This window comes from Diadema antillarum, unplaced genomic scaffold, assembly GCF_040938485.1.
Source record: "Diadema antillarum isolate AM-2024a unplaced genomic scaffold, OU_Dant_1.0 seq00000061_RagTag, whole genome shotgun sequence".
Classification (NCBI taxonomy): domain Eukaryota; kingdom Metazoa; phylum Echinodermata; class Echinoidea; order Diadematoida; family Diadematidae; genus Diadema; species Diadema antillarum.
In genome coordinates, this window is record NW_027271165.1 from 388,035 (window position 1) to 409,669 (window position 21,635).

A 21,635-nucleotide genomic window follows, 5' to 3' on the forward strand; every position below is an offset into this window, starting at 1 on the left:
GTCATTTCTACATCCAACAACAATGTTTCTCTCATCAGCCACTGGAGATGAGAAGACTTCCCCAGGGAGAGAATGATCTGCAACTTCCTGACCTGTTCGCAAATCTAGAACATGGACACAACCATCTGTTGCCGTGACAACGACGAGGCAGCGTCTTCCGTGTGTGACTACGTAAGGTGTTGAATAGACTGGAGATGTGGACACTACCTTCGTCCACTCCGCACGGCCTGTGGATGAGTTGAGGCAGGTCACACGTCCGTCATGAGAACCAAACAGCAGAAGGGGGTGGGGCTGATGATGTTCTGGGTGGGTGGGATGATGTTCTGGATGGGTTGGATGAAGTTTGGTATCAGCCCTGGTAGGAAATAGGCACAGGGATGAAAAGATGGGGCCACTGGCTCTGTACGTCCAAAGCTGGAGTGGGGAAAAGTGTGATACAAAAAGTGCTCAATTGCATAAAGAGGCATGAAAAGTAGATAAATCATGATAATAGAAGCCATTTCACAGGTAAATCAACAGCATGCCACGTACTCTATGCATAGTCAAAGATCGATGGTCTTTCTGAACTGATAAATGCAACTAAGAATGAACAATGACATGTATAAAAACCATGCGCAGAAGAATGCTTGATGTGTTGCCATAATTGTCATGATGGCAAACCTATTCATACCCTCAAACAAGCGAATATGAAACATTTCATAAGCAGTGCACATTCTATTTCATGGTAAAGGAAAAAAGACATATAACAATTTTTCATCTTCTTCACCCGATACATGAATGTTGCATTTTCTCTCATGGCATTACAGTAAATTCATCGAGGATGCACAGAACATTTCCGAAAATAAAGAATTACATACACACATCTTGATAAACTAGAAATATACATTGTGGTAATTTTATTTCTATTCATGATCTTTATAAATTACACCTCCATGTAAAGACCAATAACATACATGATTATATACAGAAGAACACCACTGAACACTTAGCAAATTTCTTTTTTTTAAGGGTGGGAGCCAGATGGAAAATTCCTGTTCTTGTAAACTCAATTGACTCTGAATATATGCAAATGTGTCTAGTGCCTCTTTGTTGTTTTATATTATGTGCTTTGAACGTGTGTGTTTCTTTGTAATTAACACAGCGGGATCAGTAAGAGAAACATATAGATGCATGAATGAGAACATTAGTATCATGAAATCGTACCTGATGACCAGTGTGAGACACTAGCTGGACGGTACCATCAACAGAACCCACCAAGATTCCTTCACTGGTTCCTGCCGGTGAGGAAAAGATGGGTTTGGTGCAGCGGAACAACCATTTCTTGACCCCAGTCTCCTGGTCAAACAGAAGAGAAGCCTGGTGTAATATCACACTGGGTAACTTTTTCATTGACATCACCAAATCACGCACACTCACTATCAATGTGGTAGTCACTGCTACAGAAATACATTAAGATGATGCCAAAAATGCATGGAAGGTACACACGCTAACAGGTCTTTACATCAGAAAACTGATTTGAAAACAGCTAGTGCAGGTGTAAGTTAGTCTCTAAATTTCACAGTGAAGACTCTCTTGATCCTTCTATGACTTTATCAGTGATGTCTCATCTCATACACACACTTCTATGTTCAAAGATTAAGATCTTACTTACACATCTATTCAAATACTTCTATGATACTTTCATGTCAGAGAAAGATTTGAAGTGCAACTGTAAAAAGCAGCTGGCAATAGAAGCACTGATGTTAAGAGGTTTGACACTTGAGTTCACACAAAGATTCAACAGACACTAATTCCAGAAAAAAAAAAAAACTATCCGAAGATTCTGAAATATAAAGAAGAATGAAAATCTGAAAGCCCACAAAGAGATATCACAGGGCTGCACACTAACCCATTTTTTCTACCGGTCCAACATGTCTCTGTCGGACCGGTAGATGCCCTGTTTTACCATTTTTTACCGGTCCGAACAGAAAACTTACTGGTCAACAACGGCAACCTAAAAAAAACATTAAATTACTTGCAAACTTATTTTCTTGTTTTTATGGACGTACCCCCCCCCCCCCATGTACATTTTTTAAAACTTGAATTATTTATTGCACAAGAATTTACAAAAAATGAGAAAAAAAATAGAATGTTTGTTCGTGAATTACAGTGTAAAATAATAATGAACAAAAATCAGATTGTATCATGCGTTTGTGACTTTTTCTAGACATCGGCGCACGAACTTGCTGCATAACCTGCTCTTGGTGCTCAGTTGGATTGCGATGATTTAATGAATGATTTTAGCTGTGATATTTTCTGATGCACGCGATACAAGGGGTTCTTTATTTTTCTCTCGACACTCTCTTCGCCTTTGTGCATGCGTTCTGAAAGGTACACGACATACAGTGCCGAATTCCCAATCCTTTTTGCGCCCATTTCTACCTCAAATATCAGAGGGATTGTGACGATTTCATGAATTACTCCGACTGTAACATTTTATGATTCGCACGCCAAAAGGGGTTGATAATGTGTCCTTTATTTTTTCCCTATAAACTCTTCGAATTTCGTAAGTGCGTTCTTAGAAGATGTACCACAAGGCCGAATTCATGATACTTTTTGCGCCTATTTCTACCCCAAATATGAGCGGGATTGTGACGATTTCATGAGTTACTTCGGCTGTAATTTTTCATGATTCGCACGCCAAAAGGGGTTGATAATGTGTCCTTTATCTTTTCCCCGATATAAACTCTTCGAATTTCTTAAGTGCGTTCTTAAACGATGTACCACACGACCGAATTCATGATACTTTTTGCGCCTATTTCTACCCCAAATATGAGCGGGATTGTGACGATTTCATGAATTACTTCGGCTGTAATTTTTCATGATTCGCACGCCAAAAGGGGTTGAAAATGTGTCCTTTATCTTTTCCCCGATATAAACTCTTCGAATTTCTTAAGTGCGTTCTTAAACGATGTACCACACGACCGAATTCATGATACTTTTTGCGCCTGTTTTTACCTCAAATATCAGCGGGATTGTGACGATTTCATGAATTACTTCGGCTGTAATCTTTTATGATTCATGCGCCAAAAAGGGTTGAAAATGTGTCCTTTATTTTTTCCCGATAAACTCTTCGAATTTCGTAAGTGCGTTCTTTAAAGATGTTCCACACCGCCGAATTCATGATACTTTTTGCGCCTATTTCTACCTCAAATATCAGCGGAATTGTGACGATTTCATGAATTACTTCGGCTGTAATCTTATATGATTCACGCGCCAAAAGGGGTTGAAAATGTGTCCTTTTATTTTTTCCCGATAAATTCTTCGAATTTCGTGAGTGCGTTCTTTAAAGATGTTCCACACCGCCGAATTCATGATACTTTTTGCGCCTATTTCTACCTCAATTAATATCAGCGGAATTGTGGCGATTTCATGAATTACTTCGGCTGTAATCTTTTGTGATGCACACACCAGCTAAAATGGTCGAAAATGCGTTCTTTATTTTTCTCCCCATAATCTCTTCGCATTCCGTACATAAAGGGAAAACGACACGGCCGAATTCACGATCCTTTTTGCGCCTATTTCTACCTCAAACATGTCAAATATCAGCGGGATTGCGATGATTTCATGAATTACTTCGGCTGTATTCTTTCATGATGAACGCGCCAAAAGGGGTTGAAAATGTGTCCTTTGTTTTTTTCCCGATAAACTTTTCAACTATTTCTTAAGTGCATTCTCAAAAGATGTACCACACGGCCGAATTCATGATACTTTTTGCGCCTATTTCTACCTCAAATATCAGCGGAATTGTGACGATTTCATGAATTACTTCGGCTGTAATCTTTTGTGATGCACGCACCAGCTAAAATAGTTGAAAATGCGTTCTTTATTTTTCTCCCCATAATCTCTTCGCATTCCGTACATAAAGGGAAAACGACACGGCCGAATTCACGATCCTTTTTGCGCCTATTTCTACCTCAAACATCAGCGGGATTGCGATGATTTCATGAATTACTTCGGCTGTATTCTTTCATGATGAACGCGCCAAAAGGGGTTGAAAATGTGTCCTTTGTTTTTTCCCGATAAACTTTACACTTTTCTGAAGTGCATTCTTAAAAGATGTACCACACGGCCGAATTCATGATACTTTTTGCGCCTATTTCTACCTCAAATATCAGCGGAATTGTGACGATTTCATGAATTACTTCGGCTGTAATCTTTTATGATTCACGCGCCAAAAGGGGCTGAAAATGTGTCCTTTTATTTTTTCCCGATAAACTCTTCGAATTTCGTAAGTGCGTTCTTTAAAGATGTTCCACACCGCCGAATTCATGATACTTTTTGCGCCTATTTCTACCTCAAATATCAGCGAAATTGTGGCCATTTCATGAATTACTTCGGCTGTAATCTTTTGTGATGCACGCACCAGCTAGAATGGTTGAAAATGCGTTCTTTATTTTTCTCCCCATAATCTCTTCGTATTCCGTACATAAAGGTATACGACACGGCCGAATTCATGATCCTTTTTGCGCCTATTTCTACCTCAAATATCAGCGGGATTGCCATGATTTCATGAATTACTTCGGCTGTAATCTTTTATGATGAAAGCGCCAAAATGGGTTGAAAATGTGTCCTTTATTTTTTTCTCCTCGCATTTCGTAAATGCGTTCTTAAAAGATATACGACACCACCAAAAATCATGATTCTTTTGCGCCTATTGTTTCCTCAAACTTCAACGGGATTGTGATGATTTTATGAATTATTATTCGGCTGTAATCTTTATGATGCACGCGCCAAAACGGGTTGAAAATGTGTCCTGTATTTTTCTCCCAATAATCTCTTCGCATATCGTATACATGCGTTCTTAAAAGGTAGGCCTATACGACACGGCCGAATTCACGGTCCTTTTAGCGCCTATTTCTACATCAAGTATCAGCGGGATTGCGATATTAAAATGTTTCATTAATTATTTCGGCTGTAATCTTTTGTGATACACCACCAGAAGGGTTGAAAATGCGTTCTTTATTTTTCTCCCGATAATCTCTTCGCATTTGTGCATGCGTTTTCAAAATTATACACTGCAAGCAGGGCCGAATTCGAGATTCTTTTGCGCCTATTATTGTTTACTCAAATTCCAACGGGATAGCGATAATATCATGAATTACTCTTCGACAGTGATCTATATGATGCAAGCGCCAAAAGGGGTTGAAAATGTGTCCATTATTTTTCTCCCGCTTATCTCCTCCCATTTCGTACATGCGTTCTTAAAAAGGTATACGACACGGCCGAATTCACGATCCTTTTTGCGTCTATTTCTACCTCAAATATCAGCGGAATTGTGGCGATTTCATGAATTACTTCGGATGTAATCTTTTGTAATGCACGCACCAGAGGTAAAAATGTGTTTTCTATTTTTCTCCCGATAATCTCGTTGCATTTGTGCATGCGTTTTTGATAACCAACACGGTATGCAGGACTGAATTCAAGATCTTTTTTGCGCCTATTTATTTCCTCAAATTTCAACAGGATTGCGTTGATTTCATGAATTGTTATTCGGCTTTAATCTTTTATGATGCACGCACCAAATTAATGTGTCCTTATTTTTGTTTTCTCCTCTATAATCTCTTCGCATTTCGTACATGAACTTTTGAAAGGTGTACGACGCGGCCGAATTCATGATCCTTTTTGGGACGATTTCTACCTCAAATATGAAAGCGGGACTGCGATGATTTCATGATTTTTTTTTCTCCCTTGTATTATCTCTTCACATTTTGTAAGGGCTGATTTCGTGATCCTTTTCGCGCCTATCTTCATTATGAGACCATTCTGAACGAATGAAAATATTCATTTACTGTATCGCTGAATATAGAATATGTTTTTACTTTTTCTAAAAATCGGCACAAGTAAATTAGTGCTAACATGTCAACTGCCACGCAGCTGCGAAGCCGGGATCGGATGGATCTTGCGTTTAAAGAAATCATGAGTAAAATGACCCAGAAATGCGTTCGCTTCTATCAATGCTTCTTGTCTGGCATGACCGCCGATCGCAAGCAAACGAACAAACAGACGGGGATCGGGGAATTACAATACATGCATTTCAACAGTTACATTGTACCGTACATCCTTTGCATGTATTGCATGGCATGGCAGTGCGTGGGCAGCACCAATGCGCAAGCGAGTGCGAATAACTGGTCGACCGCTAGTGCTCAAAACTAGTATATGTTTACTTTACAAATTGTAACGGTAGACATAAACGAAAACTTGCGTAAAACTTGTAGAACAGTGCAATATCTTGCATTTTGTTTCTCCCTGATCGGGGCTTATCTTTTTCTTTCTACTGACCCCGCCAATGCTTTTTTTTTACTGGTCATGTCGGACCGGTAACTTGTGGATTTCCTGAAAAGTTACCGGTCCGACAGTGACTTTTGCCGGTCTTTGACCGTCGGACCGGCGCCAGTGTGCAGCCCTGGATATCATGTCTATACAGGAAGAAAGAAAAGATCAGAGGGGAGATCAAAGAGTGAAAGATGAAAATGACAAGTGAGAAAGTAGAAGACAGCAAATGAGAGAGTAATATATCTACAAGATGAAGAGAAATAAGACCAGATGAAACATCACTACCTTGTCTAGTGCCACCACAGCACCTCTCAGTGTAGCTACATACAGAGTCTGGCTTGTGTGGTGGATGCATGGTGACGCCAACACAGAACCCTCTCCACAGTCCGTCTTCCATACGCAGCATTTATTCTAGACAAAGCATGTGATGGGAAAGTCTTCTCACTGATTCAGTCTGAATAGATGTTTCTTATTCCAGGTATGTTTTTCATATTATCCATCTACTCTGCACCAAAGCAAAGATCATCATGTTGAAGAAATGGTAGAATTTTAACACATTCAAATCCTCCAGTATATCATTACTTCTTACCCTTGGGGTTTAGTACAACACGTCTTCTTTTTTTCAAAATAAAATCCCTTCACAAAGACTTCAGAATGCATTATTCTGAGACTCATTAAAACATACAAATTATTTTGATGACAGCTCTGCAAAATCCCAGTAATAGTATACTGATAAGCCAAAACTGGGAAGTCAAACAAACCACAAGAGATATTGCAGTTTGTACTTGATCAAGCTTTACGTACATGTGTCTCCACACACATTCAATGATGTTGCCACAGTTCCATTATTAACAAATGTGCATGCACATAAAAACTCACACACAGGGGGTGCTTTAAAACCATAGCATTGGCCATAGAGACCTTCAGCTGAAATTTGATATCATACTGTTGCAGTCACTGTGAGAGGCAGGCCCTCTGAAGAAGCTACCCCAGTTAGAACCAACACTTGCTGTCGGGCGGGAGCTCAGTGGTCTAGAGGAGATTATGCCTGTCCGGAGATCAGGAGGTCGTAGGTATGAATCCTGCTTTCAGTGCTTATTTACGTCAATGTAGGGCAATTTGTCGATCAGTTGCATAAAAACCTCTCGATGGAAGAATTTCACAAATTTGAAGAAATTAGACTAAAGTCTTCTTATTGCTTATAAACTTTATAAAAATGAATGTACTCACATCAGCATGAAGGGCGGCCACAGATTGGTCATGTGATCCCACATAGACAAAGCCATTTGTTGTGTCACACACAGGGGAACACTTGACTATGTCTAGCATTTTATACTTCCATGCTATGGTGCCAGTCGCAGCCAAAAGGCAGTAGATGTAATGATCGTAACAACCTGTGAATACAAACATATCGTATCTACAGTGGTCACATTACAGAATGGAACATAGAACTTCAGTTATTCATGACCCATTCCCATAAAAGCCAAACAATGTCTGCAAACAATGAATATCCTGATTACGTTTTTTCCAAACTTTCCAACACACCATAGTTTGTCCAACTTTACTCCAAAACAAACCACTAAGTGATATAAAAGCCAGGTTTCATATGCATTTTTGAGAAAATGGGCATCAAAGTGGGATGCTGTCCAGCTTTCTAGCTATCATGCATTCAAACATAATGAGTCATTCAAAGACACTAGAGCTACATGCTTCACAAGAACGAAATAGTTGTATTTATCAAATCCATCAGACAACTGGGGATGCATTCACCTGGCTGGTCAACCTCAATTTGCTTCTTTAATTCATCTACCATATTTTCATATGAAAGATTTTACTGTTCGTTTAACCCTGAAGTTCATGCTGAGAGTGGTTAACATATTAAATTCACAAATATTGAAATTCTATCTTCATTTGTAGTATCGTAAAATACAGAATTTGGAAGTCCAACTGATTGACAAAACAGAGCAACTACCTAACAAATCATAAGAGCAGAATACCACTGTGATGTGTGTGTATGCAATACACAAATAATGTGCTAGCAACACTGTATGTCTACTGATGGAATCTTGACAGCAGATTACTGTGTGTCACGAATGAACTTTAACTTCAACATCAAAGTTCAAATTATTCTTTGTCTCAAGTTCTAACTTACAGTCTTACAACTCGGCACAAGAATTATTCATTTGAATACTAAATGCGCAGTACCTACTGCTAAAAGGGACAAAAACCATTGAAGGCTATCTGGCGGGAGCTAGTCTAGTGGATATGAACCTGCCTCACAAGTAGGTCATGGGTTCAAATCCCACCCCAGTATGTATGCACATAATTTTTATCATGGCTATTACTCAAACACTGAATAATCCGTGTTCATTTTATGTCTATCAAAGGTAATTTGTCAAACAGTTGCAATAAACCTGAAAGCTCTTTAAAAAAAAGAAAAAAGAAGAAAAACGAACAGGAAACAGGTTTAAAAGAAGGAGGGATGGGATTTTAGCCACAAAACGTGAACACTAACCGACAATAACAAACTTCCCACAAGCCGACAGACATGCCGAGGACTCTACCCTGTCAGTCAAGATGTTCTGCCAGAGCACCTCCCCCGTTTCCATGGCAATGGCAAGAAACCTGCCTGAGTGGGATCCAATAAAGACATTTGTTCCTGTGCTGTGAAAGAAGAGAGGAACATTAGAAGTGTTTACCGGAGAAATAACCCTAATTGCTGATTGAAAAAATGTAAATCAGATTTTCTTGATTAACTGAACTATAATAAAGAATCTTTCATATCACATAAGTGTATTTCAATCTAAGGAACCCTGATGTTGATCAGTGGACCTTTGCAACCAAGATCACAGACATTTGGCCCCAAATATACTTGACAATGGTGGGCGAGAGGCTTATTGGTAAACACCAGATGATTTTTTAAAAGCACATTCACTTGCCTTCAGAAAAAATACAAGCTGGCATAAATCAAAAGGGATACGTGGCCTCTTGTATACAATGAGTATACAGGAACCTCGAGTATAATTGTTTCCTCTTTGTTTAATATTATTTCATTAACTCATGTATAGGTACAGTTTCAGTAGAATTTGTGGGCAAGACTGAAATGTGTTTACCTGTTACTAATAACTGACATATGATTTGCAGACATGAAATTAATCGTATTCAAAGTACATGAGAATGCATTTTCATGTCTCTTGTATTCCCCGTACATAATCTTTACATTGTTTTTATTTATAGATAAAACATACTTGTGGTTGGTCTATCAACTCCAAAGCAAAATGGGGAGTGACTGGTAGTTCACAAACATGAAATGAAATCCAAAACATGAACTAGTCTTTTGGGAAATGATGACTGCATGCTAGTGCTTAGAGGAAATAATCATTTGGTATATTGGTAAATAAATGCTGCTTACAATTACCTGTATACACACAAATTTCTTTAGTGCTAAGCATCATGGACACAACTTTCAAGCCATCAAGTTTGAGATACTTTTGAGGACTAGGAAGAAAAGGTGATAAGTTTGTCCCTTTTACCTTGTTTTCACAATGAGGGGAGAAGCATCAACACATTTGCCTGTATCCACTCTCCACTTTTCTGCAATGTAGAGCTCACAGTGCTGATGCTCCGTATCCAAGTCATAGAGAGACCGACCCTTGGGCAAGGTACTGGTACATTGTGAATGCTTATCCTGGGCAGGGCATTGGTGGCAGAGTACATTTGAGCCCCGCTGAAAGGATAAAAGGCAGCCTCCATCTGGAGATGCTGCTGCTCCTTGAGGGACAGTATTGCTATGAGGAGATGTGTATGTAGTCAAGTATGACACTTTGTTATCCACGCGAGACCGTTTGGCTGAGGAAGCAACGACACCGTCTACTTCAGATGATCTCTTCACTGTAAGAGGACCAGCCTCTCTGTTCCTAAGGACTTGTTCTTTTGTTCCAACATGGGTCGAATCATACCCCAGCACAGCACTTTCCTCCTGCCATTGTGATACACTCGGTGCTCTTCCGGAAGGTTGGTGGGATTGCCTGCCATTGCCGACCCAACTCAGGATTCCAGGTCCCTCTTCTTGGACGATCACAGTGCCATTATCCCCTTGAGGTGCCTGTGAGGAGCCCTCGCTTGTCCCAGTGTCCTCCAGACACTGCTGGAGACAGGCACAGACTCTTTGGAAGGTGTGGTGTAGGATAGCATCCAGAAGGTCAGGAAGGGTAACCTGGTAGGCCAGCTCCAGACACTGGACCAGTCGGAGGGCGAGGAAGGAGTCCCCTCCTTGAGCTGTGAAAGAATCCCTGTCGTGAACTGGACTCGACGGGTCTCTACCTAGACAAGTCTGTCAAGGAAATGTTTCAAAATGATAATTGTGACAAAGCTTGAGCTTGTTGGAAATCATCTAATCATATTTCTCCTAGAAGTCATGAGGTACAAATTAACCCTAACTAGGCCGGGCTATTTAGGTACATTTTGTAGACGATAGAGGCGGGGGGGCCTCCCAGGCCCCCCCTCCAGATCTCGGCCGTCGACTGTGCAATCGCGACGAAAATTGGCACATACATTGGCTACGACGTAATCTAAAGTACCATGAAATTAATTTTTCAAAAAAAAGTATCATTTATGCTAAATTATGCTAATTTATGCATAATGATGCATGAAATCAGACAATTTGGTATAAATCACTAAATAAAGCTCCAAACAGGCACATTTCTTGAGTAAATATTCTTTTTAGTGTCCTTAGCAAATGTAAAAGAAAAAAATTGTGCCATCAGAAAAATTTCTTTAAGTATTTTGTTGTTTTTTAAATTTCTTATGTATTTCTGTGTTTTTTCGACTTTAAGTTTTCCATTGTTTTTTCGATGAAATTTGTCCACTACATTGTTCGGAACAAGAAAATATGATATTGACTGATTTTAACCAATAAAACCCAAAAATAATCATGCTTTTATGAAATTTGTCTGTAAGCACAGTTTGCATTGAAATTGTACACGATTTCACGTTTTTGAGCAATTTTTGGTCTGACATGCACGTACATATTTATGCGCAACTTCGGCACCACGTGCCCGGGCATCGCAAATTTGGTGTCAAAAGATGCGGGAGACTCTAAAGAAAAAAGGCATGAAACGTCGCGGCAATAGCTATACATCGCGTAACGTCGAGGGGGGGGGGGGGATTCACCAGCCTATACTTTTTTTTATAACAAGCTTCTCCTCAGGGTATCAACTTAATTTCAAGAAAGATACATAGCACTCTGGCTTTCACCTATAAATGAAACTACCCTAGTTGTCTTGCCCTGTAAGACACTTACCATCCACTCCTTCACCAGGACAGCCTGCCAGGTCTCCCAAGATTGCTTCCTCTTACCCCTCTGCCTGGTTGATGCTGCTTCCTCCTCCTCCAATCTCCTAGCCGCCTCCTGGAGTGCAGCCGTATCCACCTTACCATGCCTGGTGATTGGCATCTCCCTAAGCGGTATCAACCTGTCTGGAATGGCATGACCTGGTAATATGTCTCTCAGGTGACTCAGGAATCTCACATTGCTCCAGGAATCTGAACTTAGTGTGGTCACGGCTGTGGATCCCAGCGGATCCGAACTGGGTGTGGTCAAGGCTGTTGATCCCAGCGGATCCGAACTGGGTGTGGTCACAGCTGTTGCTCCTGGCAATGGATCTCTGTCCTTCAAATCGGATACTGGCATCTCGGATGATGCCTTGGTCCTGGAATTATTTCCATCCTCTGGGTTACTGTCAGATTCATGTGGTGAGGTAGAGTTTTGAATTGATGTTGGCGAGTGCATGGTTGCCGATGGGAGTACAGCTTTGAGATCTTGTGATGTTTTTGGAGCAGACAAATCTTTGGCACCAGAATGTTTTGCATCATACACTATGGATGTTTCTTGACTTACTTGTGGGGCACTTACAGCATTCCTGTCTGCCAACTTTGCATCTACAATGCTTGGATGGGATATATGTGCCATCTTTGCATCCAACCATCCTGAGTCGGAGGGAAGCACGGACAATGACAAAGTTGGATTTGAGGAGGTATCTTTTGTCCATGTGTCTCTATCTTGGGGTGTTACAATTTCAGAATCAGTTTCGCTATTGCACTCTTGGAAGTTGGAAGCCATCCCTTCACTGGATGAACACACAACATGGCTGCCATGCTTTGGAAACATTTTTGCATGCGAACCCTTCCCCGAGTCTGCCGCTGGTTGGCTTGAAGGTAATCTTATACTGGTATAGCAAGCTATCAACTTTCCATTCATGAGAAAGACGGCACAGGACTTCACATCTGCACAAGTTTCAATGGCCTGCGAAAAGGTGAGCAAACAATAGGGTCACACTCACGATCACATAGAATGGATCAGATAAAAAACTAGAAATGTCGCTTTGGCGACTGGTATGCCTCCGCCATAATGCATGATTTTCCCAATAGGTCTAGATAGTACATGTGGACACTGTGTGATTACATTTTCACAAAATTGGCAAAATATTGAAATGACAAGTTTGTCACAAATGTGTTGAATGTTCACCTTCCTTGACGTAGGTTTAATTGGATGAATAGGAGAGCATGTATCTAGGGATTTAAGGACTTTAACTTGACTTTGACCCATTCATACATTTAGGCATTGAGTAATTTTCAAGGTACAGGTGTGGAGAAAAAGTGCAATTTCTGAATTGAATAGTAAATTGTTACCATTTTCATCTGGCCCTTGACCCTAAAATTCATAAGATAATTACTTTCAGGTAGAACATGCATAATATGTACTAAGTTTCAAGGTAACTTGAGCCACTTCCGAGATATGGAGGAAAAAGTTAGTTCAGCACTTTCACTTGATCTTTGACTTTTTGACCTTTGAGGCAAAAAGAGAAAAAAAAAAAACTTTCCAGAGAATTTCTATTAGGTTACACAAGCATACACCAAGTGTAAAAAAATAACCCTGCTGGCATTGCATAAATATGAGGGTAATAGTAAAATTTTGAAGTCTTGCACTTGACCTTTGACCCCTGACCTTTGACCCCATGAATCCTACATTCTCTAGATAATCACTTCCAGTCAGTACATGTATATACTATGTTCCATGAAGATACCTTGAACAATTTTCCAAGGTACGGAGAAAAAAAAGAAGTTTTAATATTTTTACTTGACCTTTTGACCTTTGACCTTTGACCTCATGACCCAAACTTTCACCAGAGAATCTTAATTGGGTAATACATGTATACACTAAGTTTCAAGAAAATATCTTCAGGCATTCAATAGATATGTGGAAATAGTATAATTTTATATATTTGACCCTGACCTTTTGACCTTTGACCTTTGACCTCATGACCCAAACTTTCACAAGAGAATCTTAATTGGGTAATACATGTATACACTAAGTTTCAAGAAAATCTCTTCAGGCATTCAATAGATATGGTGGAAATAGTGAAATTTTATGTATTTGACCCTGACCTTTTGACCTTTGACCTCATGACCCAAACTTTCACCAGAGAATCTTAATTGGGTAATACATGTATACACTAAGTTTCAAGAAAATATCTTCAGGCATTCAATAGATATGGTGGAAATAGTGAAATTTTATGCATTTGACCTTGACCTTTTGACCTTTGACCTTGAGCATGTGCACCCAAAAGTTGATAGGCACAACTTCACCCCCTAATACACATACATGCCAAGTTTCATTAGGATACCTCAACAGGTTTCGATAGTTACCTTGTCCACAAAATTCATTACGGACGGACGGAAGGACGGACGGACGGACGGACGGAAGGACGGACGGACGGACGACCTCACGGTGATATACTTGTGTGTCTACCCCTTTGTTCTCCCTTTTGTTAAAATAGACACACAAGCAAAAATTTTAGCCACACAAGCCTGACGGAATAAAGGCCATCTATTGTGCACTATTGTTCTCCTAGCCACACAAGCATACTCTCGTTAGCACGCTACGACGGACGGACGGACGGACGGAAGGACGGACGGACAACCCGAAAACATAATGCCTCCGGCACCACTTCGTGGCGGAGGCATAAAAAAGGGATATAGAAAATAATAGAAAATAACTACTCTATTTCTATGACTTTTGAAAGTAGACTGATGCTTGCAAATTTCACAACTGATGAAAATGATTCCTATATACCCTAGGGCCCATAAACACTATGTGTGTATGGGGGTATAATAATGCCTACCCTCATAGAAATGCAGTGTATATTGTCTCAAAGGTGGGAAATTACTTCCACTTCTCCTGACTACTGTTGTATGCACAATAGTTATTTCTTGTTCTGTAGCTATATATGAAGAGAATATCAACAGCCAGAAAAGCTGTCATATAAGTCACAATTTGCAAAATAGTGTGCTCATGAAATAAGTGGTTATGTAGTAAACTGGAGTTATCTACAAAACAAATCACTTCTAACTTCAAAAGTCCTTCTCATGAAAGCACATTTGTTCATTGTAATAATGGAAACAAGGAAAAGTAGAAATTACGCGGTGCATAATATATGTCCCCGCCGGAAGTAGCATTTTGTAGCAAAATGTACAATACAGGTCAAAAATCAAGGTCAAAGGTCAAAGAAGTCAAAGGTCAAAATTCTGTGTAGAAGTTTTGAAGCCCTCACCTAGTGCCATCACATAAAGCAAACGGAATCGAAATCGGGTTAGAAATGGCGAAGGAGTAGCATTTTGTAGCCATTGTATAATATAGGTCAAAAATCAAGGTCAAAGGTCAAAGAAGTCAAAGGTCAAAATTCTGTGTAGAAGTTTTGAAGCCCTCACCTAGTGCCATCACATAAAGCAAACGGAATCGAAATCGGGTTAGAAATGGCGAAGGAGTAGCATTTTGTAGCAAAATGTACAATACAGGTCAAAAATCAAGGTCAAAGGTCAAAATTCTGCGTAGAAGTTTTGAAGCCCTCACCTAGTGCCATCACATAAAGCAAACGGAATCAAAATCGGGTTAGAAATGGCGAAGGAGTAGCATTTTGTAGCCATTGTATAATATAGGTCAAAAATCAAGGTCAAAGGTCAAAGAAGTCAAAGGTCAAAATTCTGTGTAGAAGTTTTGAAGCCCTCACCTAGTGCCATCACATAAAGCAAACGGAATCGAAATCGGGTTAGAAATGGCGAAGGAGTAGCATTTTGTAGCAAAATGTACAATACAGGTCAAAAATCAAGGTCAAAGGTCAAAATTCTGCGTAGAAGTTTTGAAGCCCTCACCTAGTGCCATCACATAAAGCGAACGGAATCAAAATCCGGTTAGAAATGGCGAAGGAGTAGCATTTTGTAGCCAATGTACAATATAGGTCAAAAATCAAGGTCAAAGGTCAAAGAAGTCAACGGTCAAAATTCTGTGTAGAAGTTTTGAAGCCCTCACCTAGTGCCATCACATAAAGCAAACGGAATCGAAATTGGGTGAGAAATGGCGAAGGAGTAGCATTTTGAAGCAAAATGTACAATATAGGTCAAAGGTCAAGGTCAAAGGTCACAACTGAAATTCTGTGTAGAAGTTTCAAAGCTCCCATGTAGTGCTATCATATAAAGCAAACAGAATCAAAATTGGCTCATAAATGACAGAGAAGTAGCAAATTGAAGATTTTGATCACACACGGACGCACACATGGACACAGGGACACACGGACAGATGGACACACACACGTACGGAGCCCGTTTCATAGTCCCCTGCTCGAACTCGGAAATGGAAACAATGAATGAAGAAAGAAGAGGAGATTATAAAAAGGAGTCTGAATTCACATCATGACAATCACCAACTGTTATCGGGAATACACACAGTGCAGAGGTGAAAAAAATGTTAACGCCTCAATCACAATCATAACCTGACTCAATGTTGAGCATTTCCCACCAAGCACTATGTAAAGAAAAAGATGCAAAGAGCTGATGTGAAGTTGCAGATTCTAAAGTGCTGCTCTTAACTAGCAACTGAGCAAGTAGTAAGGAGGCACTTATAATATGAAAAGAGACATAGAACGATTGATGGTTTTTACCTGCTTAATGCCCGACAATGATATTCTCTTTCCATGCCTCTTGGTCTGGTCATCAAGACGTCCCACATACACAAGCCCTTCTTCCTTGAATTCCACAATGTCCCCTGAAGCTCTCATCACAGAACCAGCAATGTCACTTTCCTTGTCATCGTCAAGGTAACAGACCCGCTCAGTTCCACCTGATAATGGCAGTCAAATAAATCATAAATGAAAGGGAAAACAAGCTTGTAGAACATGTTAGTTTTGTTTTGTTTTTTTTCTTTGGAGTGTTAAACTGGGCAATATACTAGGCATAGTGATGCAAATTAAATTTGAACTCGGTTCATTATGATAAAACCACCGACTCATGCATGCACTCACACGACTATAATGCAAACATTGAATGGGCATTATGAGCCTAATAAAGTACATCAGATATTATTAGGTTGCATCATCTTTGGCAATTACAGTAACAAATTTGTTTGTCTATCTTGGCACTTTACCATACATGCATGCTGTTGTCCCAGTCACTAGAATCTTGCCTGCATCATTAGCAAACTCACTCCATTCCCATTCTTATGTACTACATTATGATTTGCTAAATCAAAGAATGGCACATTTGATCATGTACCCATTTATATGCACAGGAAAAGGACAGGCATGATAAAAAGTGTCTCACAAAGTGTCTCACTCAAGAACATTTAAGCATCTTGCTGATTACCAATGTAAAGCTGCCCTTGGCCTGAAGTGACCTCCTGACCTCGTTCGTTCCTGACAGTCAAAATGGTTCCTTTGAGGGGATCTCCTAGTGGTATGCTGTATAAACATGACCATTGTAGATCCCTTATGCACAATGAGTCACACATGTATGGGAAATCAAATCTAGGGGTGGGGGAACTAAATAATCTGGGCCCCGTTGCAAGAAAGTTGCAATCAATTGCAAATAATTGCTAATTTTGAAACAACCATTCTGATTGGCTCAGGGTCTGCCCTATTAAGAAGACATGCATGCAACAATGATTTTCATTGGTCAGTGACAATCAGTTGCAAGTTGCGTTTAAACGCAAAGTTTCTAGCAACGGGGCCCAGGTCTTATTGTACCACCTTAAAATAAAATTTTTACTTGACTGTCCATTGCAAGCTACACTTGCAAACACAAGCACTTAGAACGAGACTTAAAACGAGACTTAGAACGAGTTTTAAATAGATAATTTTAGTATGACGCTCGGTTTAGTGAGCTTAACCTAGCATATGTGTTGATACTACTGTCGCCCCAAAGACAAGACTGAAAACAAAACAAAATTAAACAACGGCACAGTTCGGCGTTTTTTTATAATTTCTCGCTATTGTATCCATTCACATTATTGATTACTACATCATACAATCGGGTGTATTTATGAACTACAGTTTCTATGTTGAATATCTCCAAACTGTTTACGAACAGTTTCTATGTTGAATATCTCCGAACTGTTTGCGTAGTAGATGGTAAAGTCTGTATTCTTTTTTCTTTCTCTTGTTTTACGAGGCAAAGTTTGATAGTCGTAGGGTGTATTGCAGAATCAAATCGGTCTTTTATCCGACCCCAATTTCAATCCGTACATACTGTTACAGTCGTTAGCAATGCGGAGGCCCATCCATTATGTACTGTTTAACGCATGTCCGCATTTCTCCTGTCAACTGCCGAAGTGATGGTGCTTCAGTTTATTCAGCGCATTGCAACCAAATATTTATTTTTTTTTTCTTTTTCCTCTACTGATGTAATATATTGTCAAGGTATGGTGCACATTGGGGTGCATTGTGGGGTCGGCGTGGTTGGCTGCCGGGCCCCCTTCCACTCCCTTCATATGGTATAAAACCATGTGGAGGGGGGGGGGGGGGGGGGGGGGGTCCGGTGGTTGACCGTGTTGGCCCTGCGGTGTGCTCCGGAGTGTCACTAACCCTTAATATGTTAAGTGTAGGCCTCTTCACAGGTCAACAGACAACCGGTGATTCATTTTACAAACTACTACAAGTGACGCTTTGTATGTTGGACTAGACACCTGCACTACATCGAAAACGGAAACTTTAGAAAATGTCAATGGTTGGTATGCATGCGGTGTAATTGCGAAAGCAATTATTACACAGGATGATCTGAAATAACCGCATTTCAACGTTTCACACCCCTTATCAAAGAGCTCCATTTGTGTGTTACAGGTGAACCAGATTTTATGTTCTATTCTTATGATAGTAAATCCAGTGCAGGAGTTTTGGTAGAGTTTGCATTGAGGACTCAATGAGGTGAATAATAGTTAAATGTGCATTTATACGCAGATTTATAGCTAAGTTCCCCTGTTTGTTTGTTGTTGTTTTTTATGACTACTAGTAGTAACGTAATTATGTTGACTCTGGCTCTAAGTATTTCGTTTCAATTACTCCTTTATAGTTTGTTACAGCACACCACGCACCGATGCACCTCATCATATACACCCCGTGCATACGATATGCACTGCACTCCACGTTGCACCACGATATGCAGTTATCACATAATGTCACTCATTGTAAATGAATTTTGATTTTGGAATAGATGACCAACAGCTAGTGAACCACACAAGCCAATACTTCACTATCAACGAATTTAACAGTCAATTTCCTTTCAATACCGCAAATCAGATTTGTGCTAATTTCAGTTTAATTCATTTTAATATAAGAAGTTTAAATAAAAATTTTGAAATATTTGAATTATTTTTAAGTTCCCTCAATGATTTCCCATTTTCCGTCATAGGAGTTACCGAGACATGGTTGCACACCAATTCCCCGGACCTATTTGGCATTGAAAATTACAATTTTATTCGTAATGATAGAAAGTATGGCAAAGGAGGTGGGGTTGCCATGTACGTCAATAATCAAATTGAATTTAAAATTCGAACTGATTTGTGTATTCAGGAAGCAGAAAGTTTATTTATTGAAATCCTAAATGAAAATGAAAAAAATATTATAGTTGGTACTATTTACCGTCCTCCACAAAATGACATTCAATCTTTTTTTGATAACTTCGACCATTGTGTTAATGAAATCTTTGGAGAGAGAAAATCCATTTTCTTGATGGGAGATTACAATATAGATTTATTGGAACCTACCCATTTCCACGACATATTATTTTCCAATTCAATGCATCCCCACATCAATAAACCTACCAGAATAAATAACACCACACATAGCAAAACATTAATAGATAACATAATGTCTAACGTAATAACGGAAACCTGTACGAACGGCATTATTTACTCAGATATATCCGATCACCTACCAATTTTTATGATAAATGATAAATCTGTAACAACCCCAATACGTCACCAACCCAAACAATATTTGAAAATGCATAGAAATGTAACGCCACATAATATTGATTCATTGAATCAAGATTTATTTGAAGAACAATGGAATGACGTCTTTGAACTCCAAGATGTTAATTCTTCTTATGAAATTTTCTTACAAAAATTATTAGATTATTGTGATAAGCACATTCCTTTAACTCCCAAAAGAAAAGGAAGGAAAAAAGCTCGGCAACCCTGGATTACTCAAGGCCTTATACGTTCCATTCTCACTCGAAACCGTCTTTATAAAATATCTTTGAGAAAACCTACTCCTGAAAATGTGAAAAGGTATAAAACATATAGAAATAAATTAACTACCTTGATTCGAGTCTCACGTAAATCATATATTTCAAATAAACTCGAATCTAATAAGGATGATAAAAGTGCTCTTTGGCGGACTGTTAATGAAATACTCAAAAAGAAACCTACGGAATGTCCTGACAGCATTACTCATAACGATAATGTTATTACCAATCCTGACCAAATTGCAAATATTTTTAACAATTTTTTTGTTAATGTTGGTCCTTCTTTAGCAGCATCTATTCCTGCAAATGATGCAAAGAATTATAAAGATTATTTATTTGAAAGTAATCAAAATTCTTTGTTTTTTACTCCAATTAATGAATCGGAAATTATTGATACTGTTCGATTTTTGAAATGTAGTAAATCCTGTGGGTCTGATAATTTAAGTGTGAATTTGTTGAAAAAAATAATTTACCCCCTAGCAGCCCCTCTCACCCATATATTCAATCTATCCCTACTCAACGGAAATTATCCAGACTCCTTCAAAACGGCCAAAGTTATCCCCATTCATAAAAGAGAAGATCCCTTAATATAGAAAAATTATAGACCCATTTCATTGTTACCTGCAATATCGAAAATTTTAGAAAAAGTAGTTTACAAGCGTCTCCACTCGTTCATGATAGAAAATGAAATATTAAATGCGAATCAGTTTGGTTTTCGGAAAGGATTTTCTACCGATTATGCTATAATTAAATCTGTTGATAATATTATTGATGCGCTTTCTAAAAAGGAGCACATAATTGGAGTTTTTATGGACCTTAGTAAAGCGTTTGACACTATTGATCATGATATTTTACTTGAAAAATTATATAACTATGGTGTGAGAGGGATTACTCTGTCGTGGTTCAGAAGTTATCTAAGTCATCGAAAACAATATGTTGTATTTAAATTCACTCACTCAACATATTCAAACGTGTCATGCGGTGTCCCTCAGGGATCTATCCTTGGGCCCCTACTCTTTTTGATTTATATCAATGATATTATCAACTCCTCTCCTCGTTTAAATTTCATCTTATTTGCAGACGACACCAATGTTTTTTATTCCCACAAGGACATTGTAACACTGGTTGACACATTAAATACGGAATTAAGCAACATCTCGAAGTGGTTTAGAAGTAATAAGCTTTCATTGAATATTGATAAGACATGTTTTATACACTTTCATACGTTGCAATCCCAACCCACCCTTCCTCAAAGTATTTTTATTGATGATATAAACATTGCTGAGAAACATTCAACCAAGTTCCTAGGAGTAACCCTAGATAGCAATCTAACTTGGAATACTCATGTTCAGAATATTACAACAGCAATATCTAAAGTAACTGGTGTTTTAAGAAGAATAAAATATTTAATTAATGATCAAACTTTAATTATGTTATACAACACTTTATTTTTATCATATGTAATGTACTGTAATATTGTATGGGGCAACAGTAGCAAAACAAAATTGAACACAATTTTTCTTCTCCAGAAAAAGGCTCTTCGTATATGCACACATTCACATTTTTTGGCTCACACTGACCCCATATTCTATCGCCTAAAAACTTTGAAGGCCCATGATATACATTTATACCTAACTGCCATATTTATGTATAAACACACTCGAAATGCATTACCATTTTTTCATAATACCCTAGTAACCAATGACCATATTCACTCATACCCTACCCGTCGTTCCCATGATTTTCAC

At 39.0% G+C, this 21,635-nt stretch overlaps 1 protein-coding gene across 1 annotated transcript in view; it reads right to left on the bottom strand.

Moving 5' to 3' along the window:
- Positions 1-248: 248 nt before the first annotated feature.
- LOC139725830 (beta-alanine-activating enzyme-like) overlaps positions 249-21,635 on the bottom strand; it is a 38,865-nt gene continuing 17,478 nt past the window's right edge. The window contains exons 6-13 of the mRNA XM_071636907.1: positions 17,011-17,105; positions 16,311-16,489; positions 11,618-12,619; positions 9,849-10,648; positions 8,831-8,979; positions 7,546-7,709; positions 1,239-1,335; positions 249-355 (exon numbers count right to left, since the gene is read on the bottom strand). Of these exons, the coding sequence (XP_071493008.1) occupies positions 249-355; positions 1,239-1,335; positions 7,546-7,709; positions 8,831-8,979; positions 9,849-10,648; positions 11,618-12,619; positions 16,311-16,489; positions 17,011-17,105 (2,593 nt within the window). The remainder of the gene's footprint in view (positions 356-1,238; positions 1,336-7,545; positions 7,710-8,830; positions 8,980-9,848; positions 10,649-11,617; positions 12,620-16,310; positions 16,490-17,010; positions 17,106-21,635) is intronic.